The sequence below is a fragment of the Prorops nasuta genome, unplaced genomic scaffold (genome assembly GCF_024137725.1).
Source record: "Prorops nasuta isolate Cenicafe-Biocafe unplaced genomic scaffold, Cenicafe_Pnas_1.2 PNAS00006, whole genome shotgun sequence".
Taxonomy (NCBI): Eukaryota; Metazoa; Arthropoda; class Insecta; order Hymenoptera; family Bethylidae; genus Prorops; species Prorops nasuta.
Genome location: NW_027116803.1, coordinates 2784007 through 2805210, shown reverse-complemented (window position 1 = coordinate 2805210; position 21204 = coordinate 2784007). Strand labels below are relative to the sequence as shown.

At 41.9% G+C, this 21204-nt stretch overlaps 1 protein-coding gene across 7 annotated transcripts in view; it reads right to left on the bottom strand.

Moving 5' to 3' along the window:
• Positions 1-214: 214 nt before the first annotated feature.
• The window catches only part of tei (teiresias), a 186793-nt gene continuing 165803 nt past the window's right edge, over positions 215-21204 (bottom strand). For all 7 annotated transcript variants that reach the window (XM_066728103.1, XM_066728102.1, XM_066728108.1 and 4 more), the window contains exons 10-11: positions 5286-5464; positions 215-2563 (exon numbers count right to left, since the gene is read on the bottom strand). In XM_066728103.1, the coding sequence (XP_066584200.1) occupies positions 2330-2563; positions 5286-5464 (413 nt within the window). In that variant the 3' untranslated portion in view covers positions 215-2329. The remainder of the gene's footprint in view (positions 2564-5285; positions 5465-21204) is intronic.

Below are 21204 nucleotides of genomic sequence, written 5' to 3'. Positions count from 1 at the left end.
AGCACGCACGACTAGATTTCAATGAAAAGAATTTTAATTTTCGCACTTACCTGATTCTCTGCTCGCACACCACTAGTCAAGGTGTCGGAAAGCTATATATAGCTCCTGATAATAATCTTTCGCCTGTGCATGGATATCGAGGATGATGTATAATGGTGCATGGAGAAGGAAAATTTACCGATGGAAAAATATTATTGTAAATATCATTTATTGGACTTTTAGGCGTCATTGGGTACAACGATTACACCACGTTGCTTAATATAACACCTTGCGCAATTCGAGAAAATCGGTTGGATCGAGCAGACTAAATAATATGAAGATATCTCTCTTCTCTATAGTATGTAAGTAATCGCACGTTTAGAATCGATTGAACCAACGAGAGAATCGTCCTCGCGTCTCTTGATACTTTTAATTGTCAATAAAGCTAGTTAAAGTATAAGGATAGGAACCTGTGAATTTATCTCTCTCTTGATGACGATATACTTGATAATTGAAAAATTGGGAAACTATGGCTAAAACTGAGCTTTCTGATAAAGTTTATCGGACGCAGTTTTTTTATTCTATATTCTTTAACGATTCTCGCTTCGAAGCTGTTTCTAAACTCAAGTATCATCTTTCCATTGCCCCCTTTTTAATGAAATGATCGATGGCATGCAACATTTAGGGAAGGCGAACCAGAACTTATGACTAAATAAAACTTTATAAAAATATATCAACGAATAATAAATATATCTCTAACAGCGTCACTGTATAATTCGTCATATATGGCGTACGACGATCTATGCATTTACAATCACTATATACACGCTATTATTTATAGTTGTTTATGTCATAATATTTATATTTATCTAATCTTCTAAAATAATATACAACAATTTATAATAATCGCTTGTTGTCCGAATTATCTTCCGCGAGTTGCGGAATAATTGCTTAGGTTCGTCCCACGACGAATATCGATTTTCTATTTCGAGGATGCGATGATCGAGTAGTTGGGAAAAAATTGGTCATCGCTCGAGCTTGGAGAACGAATCGCGTTCCGCGGTAAAAATTAACTATACAATTATGTACACTTCTTCTCGTGATTTAATTATCTCGCCTTAAATTTAATACCCAAACGCAGGAATAGTTTACAAATTCTCTATAGTGTGTACGTGTAATACGCTGTCCCTTGCGCGTTCTTTCTCCATTTGAGGCCGAAAAAGACACCGATCTCGACAAAGAAATTTTATTTAAACACTGAGACAACTTGTTCGTTGAAAAACTTTCGAGCGCACCAACTTTCGTGGCTTTTCAGTTCTTCACGGTTTTCTAGATAGAAAGCTCTTTCCCCTCTCTAGAGAGATCCTTCATCCTTTCTCTCTTTATCCAAGATACATTTCCCTGCAGCGTCGTCCTCGAGCACTCGACGGTTTATCAGCTTGAGATAAAACCCAATCCAGCCTGGTCTTAATTGTCCTCGATTTTATCACCGGATCCACCACTCGCAGTGGTACCTGGCCGTCTTTCAGACACAACTATTGCAGTTTCAACTCTTTCTTTCCTCAAAGTCAAAAACGTTACATACAGAGAGACTTTTATTTACAGCCATTCGCGTAAGAATGGAAAAAGAACGTTTGGCAAACTTAACGGAATTTGCTATATTCGTCGAACAATAGTCAATAAGGAACAAAGTAACCTATTCAAGGACGAATCGTTTCAATATTTACAGATTTTAGTCTACGTGTGTAATTCGTAATTATACCTTTTTTATTTATACGTTAATTATTTTCACGTTAATCCTCTTAATGCACGGTGAGTGCTTTAAGCATAGGTACTCGAAGGGAATTACTATACTATTTACAGAGCCAATCGGCACATTTTCTAATACCAGGATGGATCGACTTAATATTTGATTCGTATGTACCGTAAATGTTTAATAATTAATTTACACCCTTAATCCCGTCTCTTTCTCTGTCTGCAGTACTGTGTCGAGTAAGACAAGGTCAACGAAAAATACTTCTCTCTCTCTCTCTTATTTCAATACAGAACGTACAAACTCAGTGCAGCTCCAACAAAGAGGAAATTTCAAGCAATCGAGCTTCTCCGGCAATTTTTCCAAATGACGTATCTGGATGTATCGATGATAATCTTGTTGAAGTGGCGACTTTTAACCGGAAATTGGAGATTGGATGAATCTATCGCGTTGCGGTGAAATTTTCAGTGAAAAAGCGACGATCCGTCGAGTACGTGTGGGTGGTTTGTGCTTTAGTCCCAAAGCGAAAGTGTTCGAATGTCGATGAGTGAGAGAGAAAGAGAGGGGGAGGGAGGGGGTGGTGGTGGAGAGGTGCGTTCAACGTCGATGCGTTTGGAGAATGGCGAAGGCCAGGCAGAGCAGTAGGCACGTGAGGCTAGCCGAGCGGAAATGGGCGTGGCTGAATCCGGAAGCGCGCGTGACGTTGAGCGAAACGGAAGCGTCCACGAGGCCTTCCGGCGAACGGACCAGCAGCATCCACTCGCCCGCGTGGGACCACAGAATCTTCTCGAAGTGCAGAATCGTCCTGTAGCATGATTCCGTACCACCATCCTGAAATCAAAAAAAAATGCTGGTGAAATTTAGAAAAAAAAAAAGAAAACTACGGGTCGTCAGCCCTCTTACTCGGATAACATCGAAAGACTCCATTCTCTCCCTTGCGCGGACAAGCCCGGAATGCGAATTCAGCTGGAGTCTCTTCCAGATGGACGAGCTGGATAGCAAATTGCGACGTTGCAATTTCTTCCGCCCCTCACTCCATCCCTCGTTCCCATCACCATAAAATATGTGTCCCGTTCAAGATTAATCGCCCGTATTTACTCTGTTACGGGACACGACGTACACTCTTGCACCCCTGGCTCACTCAAAACTCTTCTCTTTTCACGATTCGAGCACTTAACGACGTTGTAGTTTCTTAATTCCTTTTACATATATATATATATACATGGTATATACATATGGTGAGATATGTATATATATATATATTATGCATTTCACGGTGAGAGCAAATATAAATAACCGTTGCGCATCGCTTGATCTTGATGAATTTTTGCAGATATGAAAGAGAGAAGCGGGTATTCCGGGCCGGTGTGAGCGAGAGCTTATTTCATTTCATATATAAATTTTCTTTCAGCGAGTACGACATAAAGGACGGATTAGTGACTTTTCCGGAGCGAAATGAATAGAGCCAGGCAGGAGGAGCTTGCGCGAGAGCTTTCGGCTTCGCGCCTGTTTTATTAACTTTTAATTCCCATTGTCTCGCTGGATAACGTTCTTAAGATTTTTAATTTCTCTATCTGGAGCCGGAAAAATCCCGGCAAGCCGCGAAGCAATTCGTTACACCTACTTTTTCCCCTTTAAATTGCAACACCGTCTCGCCGCAAAAATATTCCAAAGCTTCTCCGAAATTCCTTTCTTCAATTACGCTGCGAATTTTTCTCCTAGCGGATTAATGAGAAAACGGGAAAAAAGAAATTTTCTCGGTTTTTCCGACAAAAAGGGGAATAGAAAAAAAAACACACACACAGCTTGAAACTCCACGGGGCCAATGTGTAGTTACAGATTTGTAAGAGAGGAGTAATTAATCCATGGCGCTCAATGGGGACTTTTTCCACCGTAGCTGGGGGATAAACCAATTGATTTCGATATTCTTCTGAATAATATATCGGGAATAGAAAAGGAGGGTATTATATATATATATATATATATATATATATATATAGATGGAATTGTGCTAAATCCATTGAGGAAAGAATTTAATTAAATTATCCAATAAGCCCTTGTACGCCGTAAGAGAGTAAAATCATATTCAATGACTCCTTTTAAAACAGTTTTTAACGCTTCCCCCTTTGGAAAGGGAGATTTTATCAGTTTTAAGGTTGAAATTTTATTCGGCCCTTTGGGGAAAATATAGAAGCATAAAACCGCAAGAATACGCTTTTCATTCCGATCCCCTTTATCTCTAATGGTTTCTCGGATAACCCGATAAGAATAATTACGGATAAAGAGACGAGGATGGGCTTTGGATTAAAGGTTGAGAAAATGGCGAAAGGGTTGAATGGGCGAAGGTGGCGAAGGGGGTCCGTCGGTAAATAATACTATGTACTCGTGTATAGCGGCGCATTAGAGGTATAATTATCCTAGAGCGTCAAAAACAGACGGGACGTCGTCTTGTCTGCTGCGGGTAGTCCTTATTGAATCAGCTTGCTGCTCCGGTGATGACATTTTACAGCGGAGCTTACAACGAGTTAGCGAACTTCATCTTCACCGGGCGGGAATGGCGGATGAAGCAGCGCTGAGACGAGGGGATAATAGCGCCAAACTTAAGCCACATTTATGTACGTCGCTGCTGAGTTCGCGCCAACTTTTCCAAAATCATTTTCACGTTTGCCCGGAAATCTTTGATCTTGGACTGCGGGACTTTTTATCGGTCCTCGTTTGTACTATATATATAGGTATATATACCGGCACCGCCAATTTCATATATCAGACTGATTCATCCCACCCCCCCCCCTCCCCTCCCCATCGCACGTTCCTATTGCCCGCACAGCATTCCACCTCTTATCTCTAACGATCCCACGCTACATTCCTTAAGATTCAACTTTTCATCCGACTTCCGAATCCAGTGTAACAGCGTACAACTTCCGGTTTGCTTCTCCCACATTTCCAAACAAATCTACCTCATTAAACTGGCAATTTTCAGGCTTTCCATTGCCATTTTCGATTTTTGACCTCGTATTTTCCCCCTTTTCAATCGCGTCTTCTTTTTTCCCCTTGTGGAACACCTCGGAGATCTCTACAGTCTCATAAGTGCAGGAATTTCGCCTCAAAGGACGAGCGCACTCGGAGCGTAACATTTTCGAATGTAGCAAAACTAATCTCTTTTCCCTCCTTCTTGCGCTTATCCCTTTTTCACAGTCTGTTTTATCCACCGAGTGCTTCGCGTAGGCATTCCATTTACTCGCGCGCACCGGACTTTCTGCTTTTCACTTTTTCCCCACGTATATCCTCGCTCGTAAACTTTGAGATATTTGACGCCAGTAATACCCTGGAATATTTGCTCAATTTACGTAACTGGCGTAAGTTTGCATATTGCCGGGCGAGAGAAGTGTGTTAATTGTTAGTGCCACAGAGGTATAAAAAAAGAGAATTTCTTTTTAGCACGCGAGGGAGAAATAAGTTTCAATATTTATTATGCGAGATAGCTGTACCGTACGTAGTACGCGTAACATCCGGAAATCAATGTAATAATTAAATTGCGAGCATATAAACTAACCTCAACTGGCAGAGCTTGAACACCTTCCCGAACAGGTGCACCAGGTATATAGACGCTCTCCTCCGACATCCAGAGAACTTTGGTGTATTTGGGCACAGCACAGAATTCGATAATAACGTCCAGGGGTTCTCCTTCCTTGGCTGTGACGGTCTGGCTCGGGGGACGAACCATTGGTCGACCTGAAACAAAAATGCAGGATTCGGTCGTTAACCCTCCTCGTCGAGCCATTCGTAGCCAGTAACCCCTTACAGCTATAAATTCACCACTCGCTGGCACGCTCCGGACCTCTGCGCTTAGCCAGATGCGAAAATCTGCATGTGAATTATGATTCGCTGTAATAATGATCCGCTGGAGATCCCGTTCATTCGGACCAATGAAAAAAAACCTATCGCACTTTCAATTTCAACATTACAATCGCAGCCCTCTGAAAATAAGCGAAGAGAGGAAAGAGGATAGAGAGATTTCTCGACTCTTCTGCAGCTCACGTCGAAGGCTTAATCCAGCTCCAATTGGAATGTAAGTAACGTTCGAGCGAGTCGCGCGAGAGATGCAAGCTGCTTAGGATTCGACGGAGCGTGGAAGAATTATAGCACGATCGATAATAGGTTGATAAATATTGCAAAAGTTCGATAAATCGCGGAAAACTTCTGGAAGCGAAATGTACGAGCAGTCTGTTAACCCTTGTTGAACCATCGCGAGCAGCCCCCTCCGTGCCCATAAATCCTACACATTCGACGGGCTTTGCCCTGTGTAGTGTCAGAGGGGGTGGCTGGGGCTGCCGCTGCGCGATTTGCTGTCCCCTTCTGTTTACTGGTGCCTTGTGTCTCGTTACCAACCAGCCAGATTTTTCGCTCGTTAGCCATTTCACTCTCCCCTGTTTTATTTCTCGATACACGCACCTATATCCCGAAGACTCGACTGAAAAAAGACATTTTCATGCCTTGCAACAAAACACGTGCTTCCTTCCTATAAGATTTGCATATTATATAAGTACAGGTATAGAAAATTGCGAGCAAATTCTCTTTCAAAGAATAAGTCGCGTAGAATAATCGTTCGCTCGCACCTCCATAATGAAATTTCAGGAGATATTAGTACCCTTTGCCAATTTCAATTATTCAGCTACGTGCTGGAGAATTTCAACCGATCGTTACTAATTCATGTTGGCATTTAGGGTGAAACTATAGAAACGTTAGCTAACCGATCGCGTCAGATAGATACATAAATGACATTAATATTTGTGGTTTATAATGCAATTATGGCAGCCAGGCGAAATTTTAACACGAAAATCCATTAGGATATTATTGTTAACTATTTATTGTTGGATATTGCTATTCTTAATTGTTTGTACACGTAGCCCATCGTCCGAAGCGATATTTTATTCCAACGAATCGTGCCATTGATATACACTGTCTCGTATCAATTATGTTAAGCAGCAATTGTATAGTTTGATAATAATTGTTTCATATATTATTTCAGTGGTTGTTTCAACGCGCGCTATTGTTTTGCGCTAGAAATTCGGGGATTATTTTGGCGGGAGAGGTATTTTGAGACCCAGGAGAGTGGAGATTCCATTAGCGCGATACTCTTAGGGCTCGAAATCACACGACGATGTAAGGAGCTCTCGCATTTGAATTGTAGTCATGGATTCTGAATTTTCAAGCCCGAGGCCAATGGGAGATCCCGTGCGAGCAGTTTCCAAGCCACTTCCGAAATTCCTTTTGCCGCAGGCAACCGGGCGAATCCACTATTTTACAACGGCATATTTGTCGACGAAAGCGAGTAAGGAAATCGCGCGAGAGATTCAATCTCCCTTCTGCCGTTAAAGTTTCTTTCTGTTTCGCCTGCTCTGACGAGTCTTCCGCCTGTAACACTCAAATTTCCTCATCTACTTCCCTCGATCGAACATCCCCGCACACTCTCGATTATTCAACTTATCCAACTAAATTCAAGTTAAACAGCGGCCCTGCGAGGAAACGCTGGAGCAAAATTATCGCCTGAAAATTTCCCGCTACATTATTTTCTCGAATTCTCGATCGTTCGATGCTAGTTCGAGGGATGTATATATATATATATATATATATATATATATATATTAAACTCCGCATCGGTCGTGCTCCGAAAGAGTTTCATAAAACATGACACACACACAGTCTGCCGATGACTGAAAGTGCGAGAAGCAAAGGTATATTTCACGCATTAGTCTCTCGACTGCAGTAGCTTGCAAGCTGTACTACTAATTTTGCATATCTTCTCACTGCATTACAGTTTCTGGTCTTTGCCTATGCTCCGCGACAGCTGTGTATAAGCCCTGCAGGCTCATGCATATTCTCGGAAATGAAAGCTGCGTTACATTAACAATGTTGTAATTGAAAATATTTGCCTGATAACCGTTGACGGCAAACCAGTCAACAATTGGAACGTTTCCAACGGGTTAACCAGGAAACTTCTGATGGTTTATAAATTTGTCGTAATTGAGTTCAATAATTCTGAGCAAAGTTTGTTTCGGAAATGTGCAGAGTGGTTGTAAGAGAGGGTAGGTTACGAGGGAGAGACGAAGGAGAGAGAGTGGGGATAAGAATAAAGAAAGATATATGTATATGAATGATGGAATGGTATATCGGTGCACTCAGGCTAATTGAAGCTACTGCTGGTTAGCTTGGAGGTTTCTTCGGGTGACTGTCTTCCAACACAAGCGACCCTCTCTCTCTCCGGTCCATAGCCCGCTGTCTTTCTCATCTGCATGGATTTCCTGCTTCGCAAAGTGAGCTTTCTGACCCCGGCTGGCCCATCTGCAACGTGAATAGAAGCGGAACAGTACAGCCAGAGCTGTACTTGCTCATGAATATTCCTCCGGCTGAAATTACTCGAATATCTTGGATGCGGTTCTTGTTTCCGCGGCGAGATAGAGAGAGAGAGAGAGAGAGAGAGAGAGAGAGAGAGAAAGCTAGTCGAGCTTGCAAGCTCCGTGTGCCATACCATCGCGACACACACTTGCGGCCCACTACGGTAAGAGAATGCCGTGCAGAATGGCACCTGGACGTCCCCCATTCCTTCATAGCATCCTTATCTTCACGGTAGCTCCTTCTCCCCATTTCCTTTCAACGACCTTCTTGGCTCTCGACGACCAAGTCTTGTACTCTGATGCACCGCACGATAATTTACACGCGCGCCAAGTCTCGTCTGCGTTTTCGACGTCTTCCACTCGTTGACGATGAAAGGGACGGCCCCTCGTTGTCTTTCCGATTAATGATTTTCGCGTCTCGCCTTCAGAGCTGCTTTAATTTATCTACTGCACCTTTTACATCCTCCTTCGATTATAAATCATTGCTGCCCCTCGGAAAATTTATTCCAGCGCATTACGTTTACTAAGCTAGCTCTTAGCTTTACGGTAAAATCCTATGACATTTCTGACACATGGACGTTTTATTAAAGTGGACGTCGAACTGTGCAACGTTTCCGGATTTACAGATTGGAAATTATTCGATTAATTAGCGCTCTGTTGTATACGTGTATGCTCCTGCAAGCGTTAAACCGAATTGACTATACGCATAGAATCGCTTCGTACTATAATCTCATGGACGCGCATTCGTGATATTAAACGGATGAGGGTTTTATTTTGCAAAGTTAAAAGGGAGAGGTATGTATATATATATATATATATATATAGGACGACTTTTTAAAATATCAATCGAAGATGCTTTGCCGATTTCGCATGATAAAATCGAAGCCCGGCGAGAACTTGGAAATTCGTACGGCACAAGCAATGCTCCGAGTCTGTCGAAACTTTTTCCTAGCACCAAATGAATGGCGATCACCCACGGCTCATTTAACTTGCTAAGAGGCTCCTTCCGGAAGCCTGACTCGTTCCAAGAACCTTACCAGAAAGGCATTCCAGCAAGGATATCCGATATTACAATTCCCTACTAGTGGCTTTCACAAATATTTCCTTTTCCTCCCTCATTCGTGAAATACGCAGACGAAACTAGCTTCGTTTATGAATGGAAACAAGAGAGAGAGTCTCGGGAAAAGTTGTGGAAAATTTTCCAATAAACGAATAATATCTGTCTACCGATTATGAATTACGATGGAAACGACAAGCAAGCATAATAGAGACTCTTGGAGAATGTTTACTGCGATAATAATTCACAGTTTGAGGATCGACTTCTCAATCCGTAGTACGTACATTCTTTCGGAAAATCTGGGGTGGAATTAGCTGCGATCTAAGACTTTCGGAGGACATTAAACTACGATATTACATCCGGAAGGCAAGGGAGCTTAACGATTCCTCGTTAACGATCAAACTGCGCCGGCCGGCTTACCATTCGATCCGTGATTTAACGCAAGCCACTTTTATCATTGGAAAAATGGAGCGGAGAATAATTGTGAAAAGCGCGCGCAAAGATCGCATTGAAAAAATCTATTTATTTCGGACAAACGGAGAAGTTTACCGAGTTTGAGCGTACTCGATACTACAAGGGATCTAAACTTATTTAAGAAGCCCGAGGGATTCAATGAAATCCAATAACGGTAACCAATAACTCTTAACATCTGTCCCTCTCAATCACATTCTCCTCGCCGTCCCTCAGCTAGCTCTTATAATATCCGCGTACACGAAAACTTTTCATCTTCCTTTCGGATTGTGAATATTGCGAATCGACCAACTCCAGAGCAGCTCTTCTTACCTCTCTCTAATAGACAGCTTCCGGCCTCCACACAGGATCCAATTAACTTTCATCCTTCCTCTTTATTCATGCAAATCAATCTATCCGATAAAAATTTATATTGCCTCTTGCCCCTTATAAACTTTAGATTAAAACCTCTTTTATTATACTATATTCTTGCGCGGATATTATATGTTGCTCTCATGAATTCTTCGAATATTTTATTTAAAGGGATCGTGCTTTCCACTTTTGGATGTTATCGAAGAATTTGTGTTAAACGCCGTGTGCGATATCGCCTTAAATATAACAGGGCGATGATGCAGAGGAATCTCCAGGGTGCAGGCCGGGGCCAAAAGACAAATTGGAGGCTAGGTGGCCTCTGGAGGATTCAATTTGTCCTAAGTTAACACTTCGCCCATGAACGTATTACCCACTTCGCCCTGGGACTTTGCCTCTTTCTTTCGTCGAGCAGCACACACCACTCGAAACCTGTTCCTCGGCCAAAGCCAGGCTGCTGCTTCTCCCCTGAGTATTTTTCTCCGAAATAACCAAAGGTGTTATCTACGTAATTATAGCAACCGCAAGCACCTCTAATCCTCCATTCCTCTCTCCTTCCTATTCCTCGCGAAAAGCCCCGACTCCTCTCTTTCTCTCTCTCTTTTGCCATCCCACGTTTAATATTCTTGCGTTGATAAAAAACTCGTGGTTGGCAAATAAATCAGCCGGAAGCTGGATAAGAATTTCTCTTACTCGACTTCCCGTCGTCTTCGTGAATGAGTTAAATTAAGCTGGGGTTAAGCTGTCAAAAAAAGCTTATACTTATCGGTATCTCGAGAACGAATCCTTATCTTAAGCTGTAAAGTTATTTTCATTATTGCTTTCAGCAAAGTTTTATCAGTTTCTTTATAACGTATCCTTGTTTCGTTAGGTTAAATCTTCTCTCTCTCTCTCTCTCTCTCTCTCTCTCTCTCTAACGAGACGAGCAGGAGATGATTGGCTAAAGCTTACATTTTATACCCAGTGCTCGACTATCGTTTCATTAATTTCCACGAGTCGAGGGTGTAAAAAATGGATTTGATTGATGAGGAGAAAGTGGGAAATTTGACTTTTCAGGCTATTCCTACTCGAAATGATTATTAGAGGGAAGTTTCGAATTATGAAGTAGGAAGCTCGAGAACTGCGATATCCAAAAGCACTTGGCTCTTTGTCGTTGATAAGAACAATAAGTGGCAAGTGGTTTCTCGCAGGAGCTTTCTACTCGAAGCATCCGAGTCTTTTTCTTTTCCTCAGCTGTCCTCACTTTCCTTTTCCTGCTTCTTTTTCTTTCTTTACCTCTCGACTTGTCTCCTATTCCCTCTACCTATCCTCCTCCAGTCCGCGCAATTCTGTCATTATCATTTCCACGAACACGCCCATTCTCATCTCCCCACTCCTGTCCCCTTTATTTCTCATCCCTGGAGGCTTCATGCAAGGACCTCGCAGGACCCTCTAATAACTTTATGCATTGTTCTCCCGTTTCTCCCTCGTTGCTCGCTTTTTACTACCTCTCTGGTGAGGAAACTGTTTTTCTCCAAAGTACCTAACCCTCCTTCTCCACCTCCCTCCCCCAACAATTTTTTGTCCTCCTCCCCAAGCCGGATTAATTCTCTCCCCATTGAACAATCTCTCGCATCCTCGTTCATTAATAACGAATAATTTCTTAATTGACGTGTAAGAAAGGTCACGTTTCAAAAACTTAATTTTAATTAATTGATTGCATAACCGGTACGATTTAAGGCCCACGAAGAAAGGGGAGAGATTCTTCTGCGAATAACGCTCTAAAGGAAAAAAATGAAAGAGCTAATGTCTGAGAAAAAAGGAAACGAGAGACGAAGAGGAGAAACCTTTAACTTTTCCATTGCGAAAGTCTGACCTCTTTTTCAGCAGGCGTTATACCTACTGGAAATCAATCGTTCCATCGAGGATCGGCTCCTGAAATCCTGAGAAATGTTCTAGCGCGACGGCTGAAAATAGTAAAGATGAACAGGGAGGGAGAGAAACAGGAGAAAAAGCAATTCGAGATTCGCCATAGAATTTTTCACGGTTAGAAAGGGAAGAATTCTATTAAAGTAGGTTAATCAGAGATGTACTATTAGCTCAAATTTTATCATGCGGTTCCCAAGTCTACTTTCATCCAGTCCAAGTGGATATTCCGGATAAACGCACTTTAATGCTCGCGCATTAATTTAATTCTCCTAATGCACGAAAACTCGAGGGGAAAAGTTGGAAACGAAAGCTCAGCGAAACGATTCTTACGTACTGCCAGCTTCAATTACGAGTTTCCCACTGCTTCTGCATGCGAAATTAGAAAATCGAACTGCCAGGAGGACCGCGGCGTGGGAGGACACTGCAGGAAATCCAGACTAGTCTTTTCTAGCAAAAAATTTCAACTGAAATCTGCAAAAACAGTGACAAGGCTGGAAATACATCATTTCCAACCATTTCTCAACGTTTATCCAAGATTATTTTTACTTAAATATTTTGGAATTATAACGAGAAAATTCTGAACTATCGCGTGAACTGACTCTTATCAAATCCATGTTTGCTAGGTCAGCTTTGTTGGCTGCTAAGAAATACGTATGAGCTTCCTAAAGGGAAAACCGAGATGTATGGCACTGCTGGCCAGTATCTTCACTCGATATATTATCAGAAATAGGTTCGAACTATGCTAGAAGCGTGACATAGATTCCCTCACGATTCTTTCTACTCGGAAAATACTTTTATTTCCACATGGAATTTTTTTTTAAATTCGACTAAAACCAGTATTGCTCATTCAAATATATTAATTTGTGGCTTTCCTTTTTTTTCTTATATAGAAAATGGTAATTGAAACTGGATACTTGGACAGAAATCGACTTGACGAAATCAATTACGAGAATTTGATCTCGAGATGAGAGCAAATCGAGACAAGGATATCTTTCTACGAATACAAGAAGAATTTTCTTCTGAATATCGCGTTACACTTTGAAATTCAGTAAGACTCTATCTTGATCCTAATTCACCCTAAGATGTATATGAGATTTTACCTTAATATAATTAGTATCTTAATCAGATGTACTCTCGCTCGGTCGAACGAAGACATCGTATATGGGAAATTAAAGAAATGATGTTTGAACCTTCGCCCGAGTCTACATGTATCGAGATCCTCTTTCTAGCTGTAAATCGGAAAAGCAGAGTGTGTGGAGGGGGGGGGGGGGGAGAAAAATATGAAGGATCGAGAGTGGAAATATTTTTTGTTAAATCTCGATTGACCATCTGGAGTTTGGTGGCGATCGAGGGACAGCATGAGTTCGGATAGGTGGAGATTCGCCGGGGTGGAAATCCCGGGAGGCGATACGTCGTTTCGATATCGGTTCGCGAGCAACTTTGCTCGCTGCGTTTTTTCCAAGGGTCGATTGGCAGATGTGCGTGGGCGGCGCGCAAGACAAATTATCGCCACGCCAAAATCTCCCCGAGGCGTTATCGTTGCAAGGGGGAAAAAGTCTGGCAATCTCGCTATATGCGAGAGTAACTCACTCACACGGAAATATGAAGCTCTCGCGCCTCTCATCTCCCAAAAGCGATAACAATTATCGTAAACGAAATCCTGTAACGCAATTCCCTTCTCTGAATTGCCAGAACGTTTTTCGACAGTTTGATATTCTGTCCATGACACGTTCTAATCCTTGAAAGATCATTCCATTTCTCATCTGATATGAGAGAACCGTAAAAACCAATGGACCTTTTTCAACATAATTATACATTTGCACGAGACAAAAGGAATTCAATTAATTCAGCTTAATCCCCGCATCGATCTAAACGGTACGTGTATATTACACCAAGTAATATACTGTAAATACATATAAATTTTACGTTTCGTTCAATTTACATGGCACCGTGTCTCCGGCACCTCCCATGGAGGAAACTCGCTTAGGGAAAGTTTTAACGGAAGCCTTGTAGTACGAGCTGGAGTTTCTTGGAATTGCGTGGAAAACTTGTGCAGAAAATCACGTGGTTTTTGTGCCTATAGACGCGCCTCCCTTGTCACGAAGTTTGAAGGAATCCTCTCTCTTCCATATATATCTGACCGAAAAATATGCAGCTGACCGGGACTCGAAGCTCGTTGCAAGCTCCTATAGCAATGCAAAATTCAATAGTCACGACCCGGATTTCTCTCGGTGCTCGCGCGAAATGCCTTAAGACGGAATTTCATGCAATTCTTAGGTGTGCGCGCGATACCAGATCCGCATAACCATGAGTGTTTTGAATTCTACATGCACTCAGGCGACATTACCCTAATCGAAACTCTCAGTTCCAGTCCCCATCTACCATCTCCATCAGTAATTTATTTCTCTTCTTAGCCCCGACCCGATTATTTCTCAAATTTAACCCAAACGTGCAGGCCATACCAGAGACCAGATATCGGGCCGTGGCGGACCAGCTCGGTCTTTAAAATGAGAAATCTCCTTAAAGGAAAAATTCTAGGTTTATATTGAAAAGTCGTGTTCCTTCGGATGCGAATCTTTGGCAATTGTGGGAGGTTATAGATGGGCCGATGTTATAGCTGTGTCATATTCGTTGGAGGATCGAGGGGAAAAAATTTCGCAGAGACGCGCACGTTTCGACGTTATGACGAAATGGAAGAGACATTGGGAAAGTTTGCCGAGACTTTTGGACGGGTCACTCTTAAGGATTAAGAAAAATAAAAGGCACCATCGAAAGTCACTTAGCGTTGAAAGGGCTGGTGTTGACAGAGTGCATCCAGAGTAGAGAAGTAAGTACATTGTGCGCTGGACGATACTGCGCCACGAGACTCTGGCTTTTTCCTCCTCGTTACGTCATAATGGACACACTTATCGGAATCTTACGTCGATCAATTTCCACTCGGATACCAACTTATTGCCTTAAAAGACCTATCCAACCACTCGGGAATAAATTGATCGCTATCGCGGATCCTCCGATCCAATGAAAAACTAAACGTTTTTCGCTTAAGGATCTTTTCAGCGAGGCTGAAATTTAGGTCGACTATCGCTAAAAGGTAGCGTGCGATTGAAAGTGAAAAGAGTAAAAATTGAATAAACGTATAAATATCGAGCGGCAAGCGTGTGTATAGCGTGAATACGTGACTTTTTATCTGCGTTACCGTAATAAATGAGCGAGCGAGAGAGGGACGCGTTGAGTTTAATCAAACGTGATGACGAAAAAAACTTGGCAGTATTTCCCGATCGCCATTATTCCCGATGTCATTTGTTGCTGTCATTACGTTCTTACGTCGGGATAAAGCTGCGATCAGTCAGAACGAAAAATATCAGCGGCAAAGAATGGAAGAGCGAATGTTTGTTTCGTTGCTTTATCTCGGCGATACGCGCGATTCGGCCTTTTTGTGGTTTCGCTTCCTTTCGGAATTTTGCTTTCCGGAATTTCAGCTTCGCCACTTTGCTTTGCTTCTATCGCCATTCTATCTCGTGTATCGACCATTCACAGCCAGTGAGCAATTATCACGCTTAGCCACGCTGGATGACGCAAATTTTTCAACGATATATCCACAGCATGCGAGCCGAGCTCCCTGCCATAATAGTAGTGCCGCGTCGTTATTTCATCAACGACCTAAAAACTTATTGGCATCCGCACCGTCCCCTCTCGCTCTCTCTCTCTCAAACCGATTATTGCCGCAGTAGAATGCTTTTTGCACATCCCATTGTTCCTCATTTATTTATTAATACTAAAGTTTAACTCCATGCAAACAAAAACACCTCTGTATGTCCGAGCATATTAAATCAGCGGAAAATAATCACCTTTGAATCTCTCAATCGACATACACAAGCATTCTTTCGCGATAATTAGTATATCTCTGACTGAAAATGCAATAAACATTTTGCTACGCGATCAAACTATATGTATTACGGTTACCGAATGCCAATGGTTTGGGTATTATCGCGAGAGGCAATATCGACGTTTACTTGCAAAACGATTAAAAGTATTTCAATTCCTTTCAGAGACCATAGTGGCAGGGGGAGGGGCGTTAAATTTTATGGAGCTCGTAAAAATAAAAATCGACGTCCTTTATTCATTCATAACCCGATTTCACCTAATTTTTTACTACAAGATAAAAGCGCATTGTCGCTCTTATATAGCGTGGAGATTAATTTCTCAACGGAAGGTATATAGCCAAGTGTGTTTGGTTTCGCAGTATATATACACAAAGGGTGGAAATTTTGTGTATTGGACAAGGGTGAAGCTTTTCAAGTTTTCTGGCCGCTTCAACGGCACGACGCATGCATACGAAATAGCGGAAGGGAGAAAAGTCTCCGTGTGCCAGTGGCAAAATATGGCGTTGTGTATTTGCTGGCGAGTCTGTGGTCTGCAAGACCGGCATCTTGACGAATATCGTGACTTGGTATATTCCATATCATTTCGTAGGATGCCGCACACCACTCCATATTCTTCTTAGAGCCGGATTTATGATGCTCGTCCGCGAGCAGCGTCGAATGCAAACGCATAAATGGAATGGCGTCGCGCTTTGTAAAACTGCGAGTGCGATTATCATGAGAATGCCATCGGGACCATAACCTGTACGCTCCATTCTCGTCGTATATGGAATGTCCCAGTTAGGAGGCAAAAAGACGTAGCTTCGTGATCAAAGAACCTTCTTCTTTTTCTCCTCTCAGTCTTTTTTTCCTCTCCCGCTGGCTGACTCCAAGAAAACTCACAATATTCTATATATATACATTCTCTAACCAGCAATCATATTGTTAATAGAAATATCTTGTGCTCCGGGATCTCCAATGATTTCTTTACATTTGTAACGTGCAGCTTTATTATTTGGTCCCCAATAATACGGGAAAACACGTTTGAAGCAGAAGCAGGAGTCTTTTTTCGCCAACTATATGGTTGGACGTGACAGTACTGTTGAGTAGACGCGCGGGCTCACGCTAACATATATATGCATATACGCCATATCTATATACTATACATGTGATATAAACCAAGATATTTTTAAATTTAACCTCCCTGAGACGTTATCTCTTTACAAAATCCTTTAAAGATAAAAACGCTGATCACAATTGGTATCTATATGCTGTAAGGTTGATAATTAAATAAATAAAATGCAATAAATTGTACGATTATTGGTGATTTGAAAAGAAAAACAGTACTTTCGATTAGGATATTTTTTGTAAAAGTACCGCAGTGATGCGAACCTTGTTTGGCCCCTGCGGGGCTGACTGGCACACACATTTGAAAGTAAAATGGGCGCATCAAAATTCTTCGGGAAGAGTGTCTGTTCGATAGGAAGCTGAGGGGCATTGTGGACGGACGTTTTCTCCGCTCGTTTCGGCACTCGGTATAAATGGTCTTGTCGATATTATTCGCGGTGCCGGCCACCGATGTATTGTTCGGATCTACGTGAGCGTCATAGACGGAACTAGATGCGAATTTCTAGCGCCAGGAAACGGAAACCAGAGGCATGGCTACACCGCGCGTGACGTGTATACCCAACAAAATCCATGCCTACATTGTTGTCCCACACCCTTACCCCCTCTCGCTCCATCTCTATCTCTCTGTCTCTCTCTTACACAGGGATCAATTTACAGTGTCCTCGAGGGCCCTACCTGATCCTTTGTCATCCTCGCTAATAAACCCTATTCTCCCTCGAGCGATATTTTTCAATCAAACGTCCCAAACTCAATCTCGAAAGAAGCTGTTATTTAAACTAAAACAGTTTTGAACCCTTCGGCTCTATTTGAACAACTTTAAAGGACCAAACGATTTATTGCTTTTCTATTAATATATACACAAAATATCTCTTTCCCTCTTATCCCGTACAGTGATGATTGTAAATTTCGATCGGCCAGTGTACTCCACGAGCTTCTCATGATTTGGTGCTTTAGCTGTACATAAAGCACTGGCCTGGTTATTACTGTGATCTACGTACGCATATATATCTTATGCATTGGTATATAAGCGTCAGATGCATCGCTGCATATCCATGATACGTGAGCGCATTGCAAGTTCAGTTTACAGGCTCCTTTGGTGGCTCCTCTATGAGCAAATTGCCCTAAACATCGATTACACGCCTTTGTTCATAGCCCATTTAGTTTTAAGGCAAAGGAGCAATCCGAGCTGCACAGAATTGTCGATGAGAAAAGTGTTTTAAATGCAGGATTATTTGTACGTTATGAAATCAAGCCGATCAAAAGCAATACCATCTGGAAGATTGTAATTGGAAAATCGGAGGGTTTTTCGATTCCAGAAAATATCTAGGATGAATGATAAAAATAGGGAAAGGAGAATAAGAGAAGCGCAGGAGCTTGTTGAGATTACTGTCGAACATGTCTGCTAGCTTGGACGTGGAAAAATTGTCTCTGGGAAGCTCTGACGTTTCATTTTCACTGTTGGCTCTGCGCAAGGATAACGACCATTTGTATTCCTTGGTACACGACGTGTTTCGACAGCCTCGCTTAATAAACTTACTTTCCATGTGTACATTTTCGAAAAACTAAACGGTAGAAAACGCCAGCTGAATTTGAAAAGTTCGCGAAAAACGTGAAAATCTATTTTAAGCGAAATAAAATTAACGTTTTGCTGCTCCACTAACGGTTGGTTAACAGGGAAATTTCTCTTTCGGAGAAAATGATATTTGTCTGATTTTTCTATGCAAAAAGGACATTGTCAATGTTTCAAAGCCGGTCGAAGCTTTGAAAAATATTCAAGTCCAGCAGGTTTTCCCTGGACGCGAGGTAGCCAAGCTGTAAATGATTCTCATCTGGCGAGGACAGGATTAATTAATACGACTGTTCGTCATCGCGTCAGACTCATCGTCGGTTGCGCAATTGGCGATTGTGCAACTGCACGAAGAATACGAGAAAGGATGAATCTGCTACTCCTGGCAAATTCTGTTTGTATAATTCGCGTGGTCGTTCGTTCGTGAACGATAACGGGGAGACTCCCGGTTGCATTATTACAGAAACGAATGAATGGTGTGGGTGGCAGAGAAGGGGCAAAGGGGCCCTCCACTCGATTTACCGAGTTTAATGAGAAGAAAGGCAAAACATAATAAATTGTAAAGGGAGCTTCGTCTTCGAGAATTCAATGCGGATTCTCAACTATTCAGTGAGATTTCTGTAAAGGAGCCAAAGTGCCATGGGCAAGTGATATCAGTCGAACACACACAACCAGTTTAACTTTTTCCTCTCCTTTATGAAACTGAGAATCTGAAATAACGTCTCTCAAAGTGGATGAGCTTTTTCTCCATTTGGAAAACTCATTTAAACCCTATGCTATCGTGGATCTAAAATCTAGTCAAAGTACGAAAAATAACAGTGAAAATAAAGAAAAATTATATTCCCTTCCTTTTCCATCGCAAACCTTGCGCCTTGTTTGTTTCTGCTTAATATGGATGTCATTCAAACCCGTATATATATACTCGCCACGTATTGTTTCAATCGGTAATCGTTCGGTAGCATAGTTTTCGAGCAAATCCCTTCTGCTTAAAATCATCGACCATTGTTTTAGCTCAATTTAGCCATCTGTGCTATGGACTGCCAGTGTTATTCCCTTCTTTGTTTCGTCCAAAGTTACGCGCAGCTTCTCAAGTCGAGCTTACTTGGAAAGTGCAAATTCGTGGCTAAAACTCGTCGAAGTCGAATTGTTTGGCTCGGCAATGGTGTACGAAGCTACGACGCGAGCAGGCTCTCGGAAATGCACTTATAACCCATAACCTAACCCACCCAACTTCCAAGATTGAGGAGCATAGCGTTGCATAACTATCGTAGCTGCATAGCAGTAACAATTATATGGTATTATAATCCTCGATGCAACTATTTTTAACTGATTGTGAATTGGAAAATAAACTTTACTATCCTCGTATCTTCCGTGAATAATTAACGGAATAAGTGATAGGTGTGAGTAAAGAAAATAACTCTACCTCCCTTATAACAATGAATTAACGTTGATGCATTCTAAAAACACAAGGTTCACATTCGAGTTTAGCAGCTCAGTGAATAGAAAAAGGGTGGTTTTTGCTTGTAAAGCTTATACGAGGAGCTTGTATAGCCTGTCGGAGTAAATTTAACATGTTTTTGCTGGTTACTTTTTGTTTTGACAGAATTCTCAAGCATAATTTAGATGGCGTCGATCAGGCAGAAACTTTAGGCTGGAAGGATGACTTTATGTTGCAAGCTGACTTTTGACAGCGCTAGAAGAGGGCTTTGCAGTTTTCGTTCAAGTCCCAAGAAGTTTGGCTAAAGAGCAAGATCAAATCACGACTAAATCACAAGACCAAGTGGTTTATCGAGTCTTTCCCTGTTTTCAAAGCTTCTCCAAAAAATTCTCTAAACTTAAAAACCACTTTTCTTTCGTAATTAATCACGGCTCGTGAAAAACTATACTCGCAAACGAGAATAAGCGAAATTTGCATTTGCAATTTTTATATGAGTTTGAATGAATTTGTAAACGAGGCAAAAAGTTTAATTGCTGTCAAGGGAAACAAATGTTGGATACAGCATAACTATATATGGTGGTTAGCAAACGCAGCTAATTAACAGGATAATGCTGAATGGAGACGAACGCGGAGCCAATTATTGGGTTTGATTTATTTTTGACCTGGTTATATAGTAATCTTGATGACCGCTATACTATAACTACAGAATGAACCAATGTCCTGAAATCAATGGGGTGCCTAACTGTTACCCGGGGACCAATAACTGCACTGAATATCCCACATGCCGTGTAACTACAGCCTTTCTAATCAACGTTAGCTGCATACAGCGTATGTTCCACGTTGTCGAAACAATGGAGCATCACAAATAAAGACACGAATGCAGACCAATCGTGCGTAAAACAAACTGGCGCGCCCGTAATAGGATTAAAACGTTTGTTAAATGCTGGTCGTTGGATTAAGGGCAGCTTTTTTTTTTTTTTTTTTGACAAACTTCCGAGCAGGTGAATTCACACAGGCCGAGGAAAAGCAGCTGGTTTCTCTTAAAAAAAAAAAGAAAGGAATGTTGTGTTTGGTCATGTGCCTATGTTTGCGCAGTAGCAATATTTTTCGAATCAAATCGAATAATGAACGTTATTTAATTTGAAGTTTGCATTAGACCAGCCAGCGGTGTAGCGCGACCTGGCAAATCAAGTCAGGATTTCGTGATCCGCAAAGCAATGTGGTTCTCGAGCACGATGGGGCAGTGTATTTGACACCTGCATCGTGCTCATCTCTGACTGGATGACCGTCAGCCTCTCAA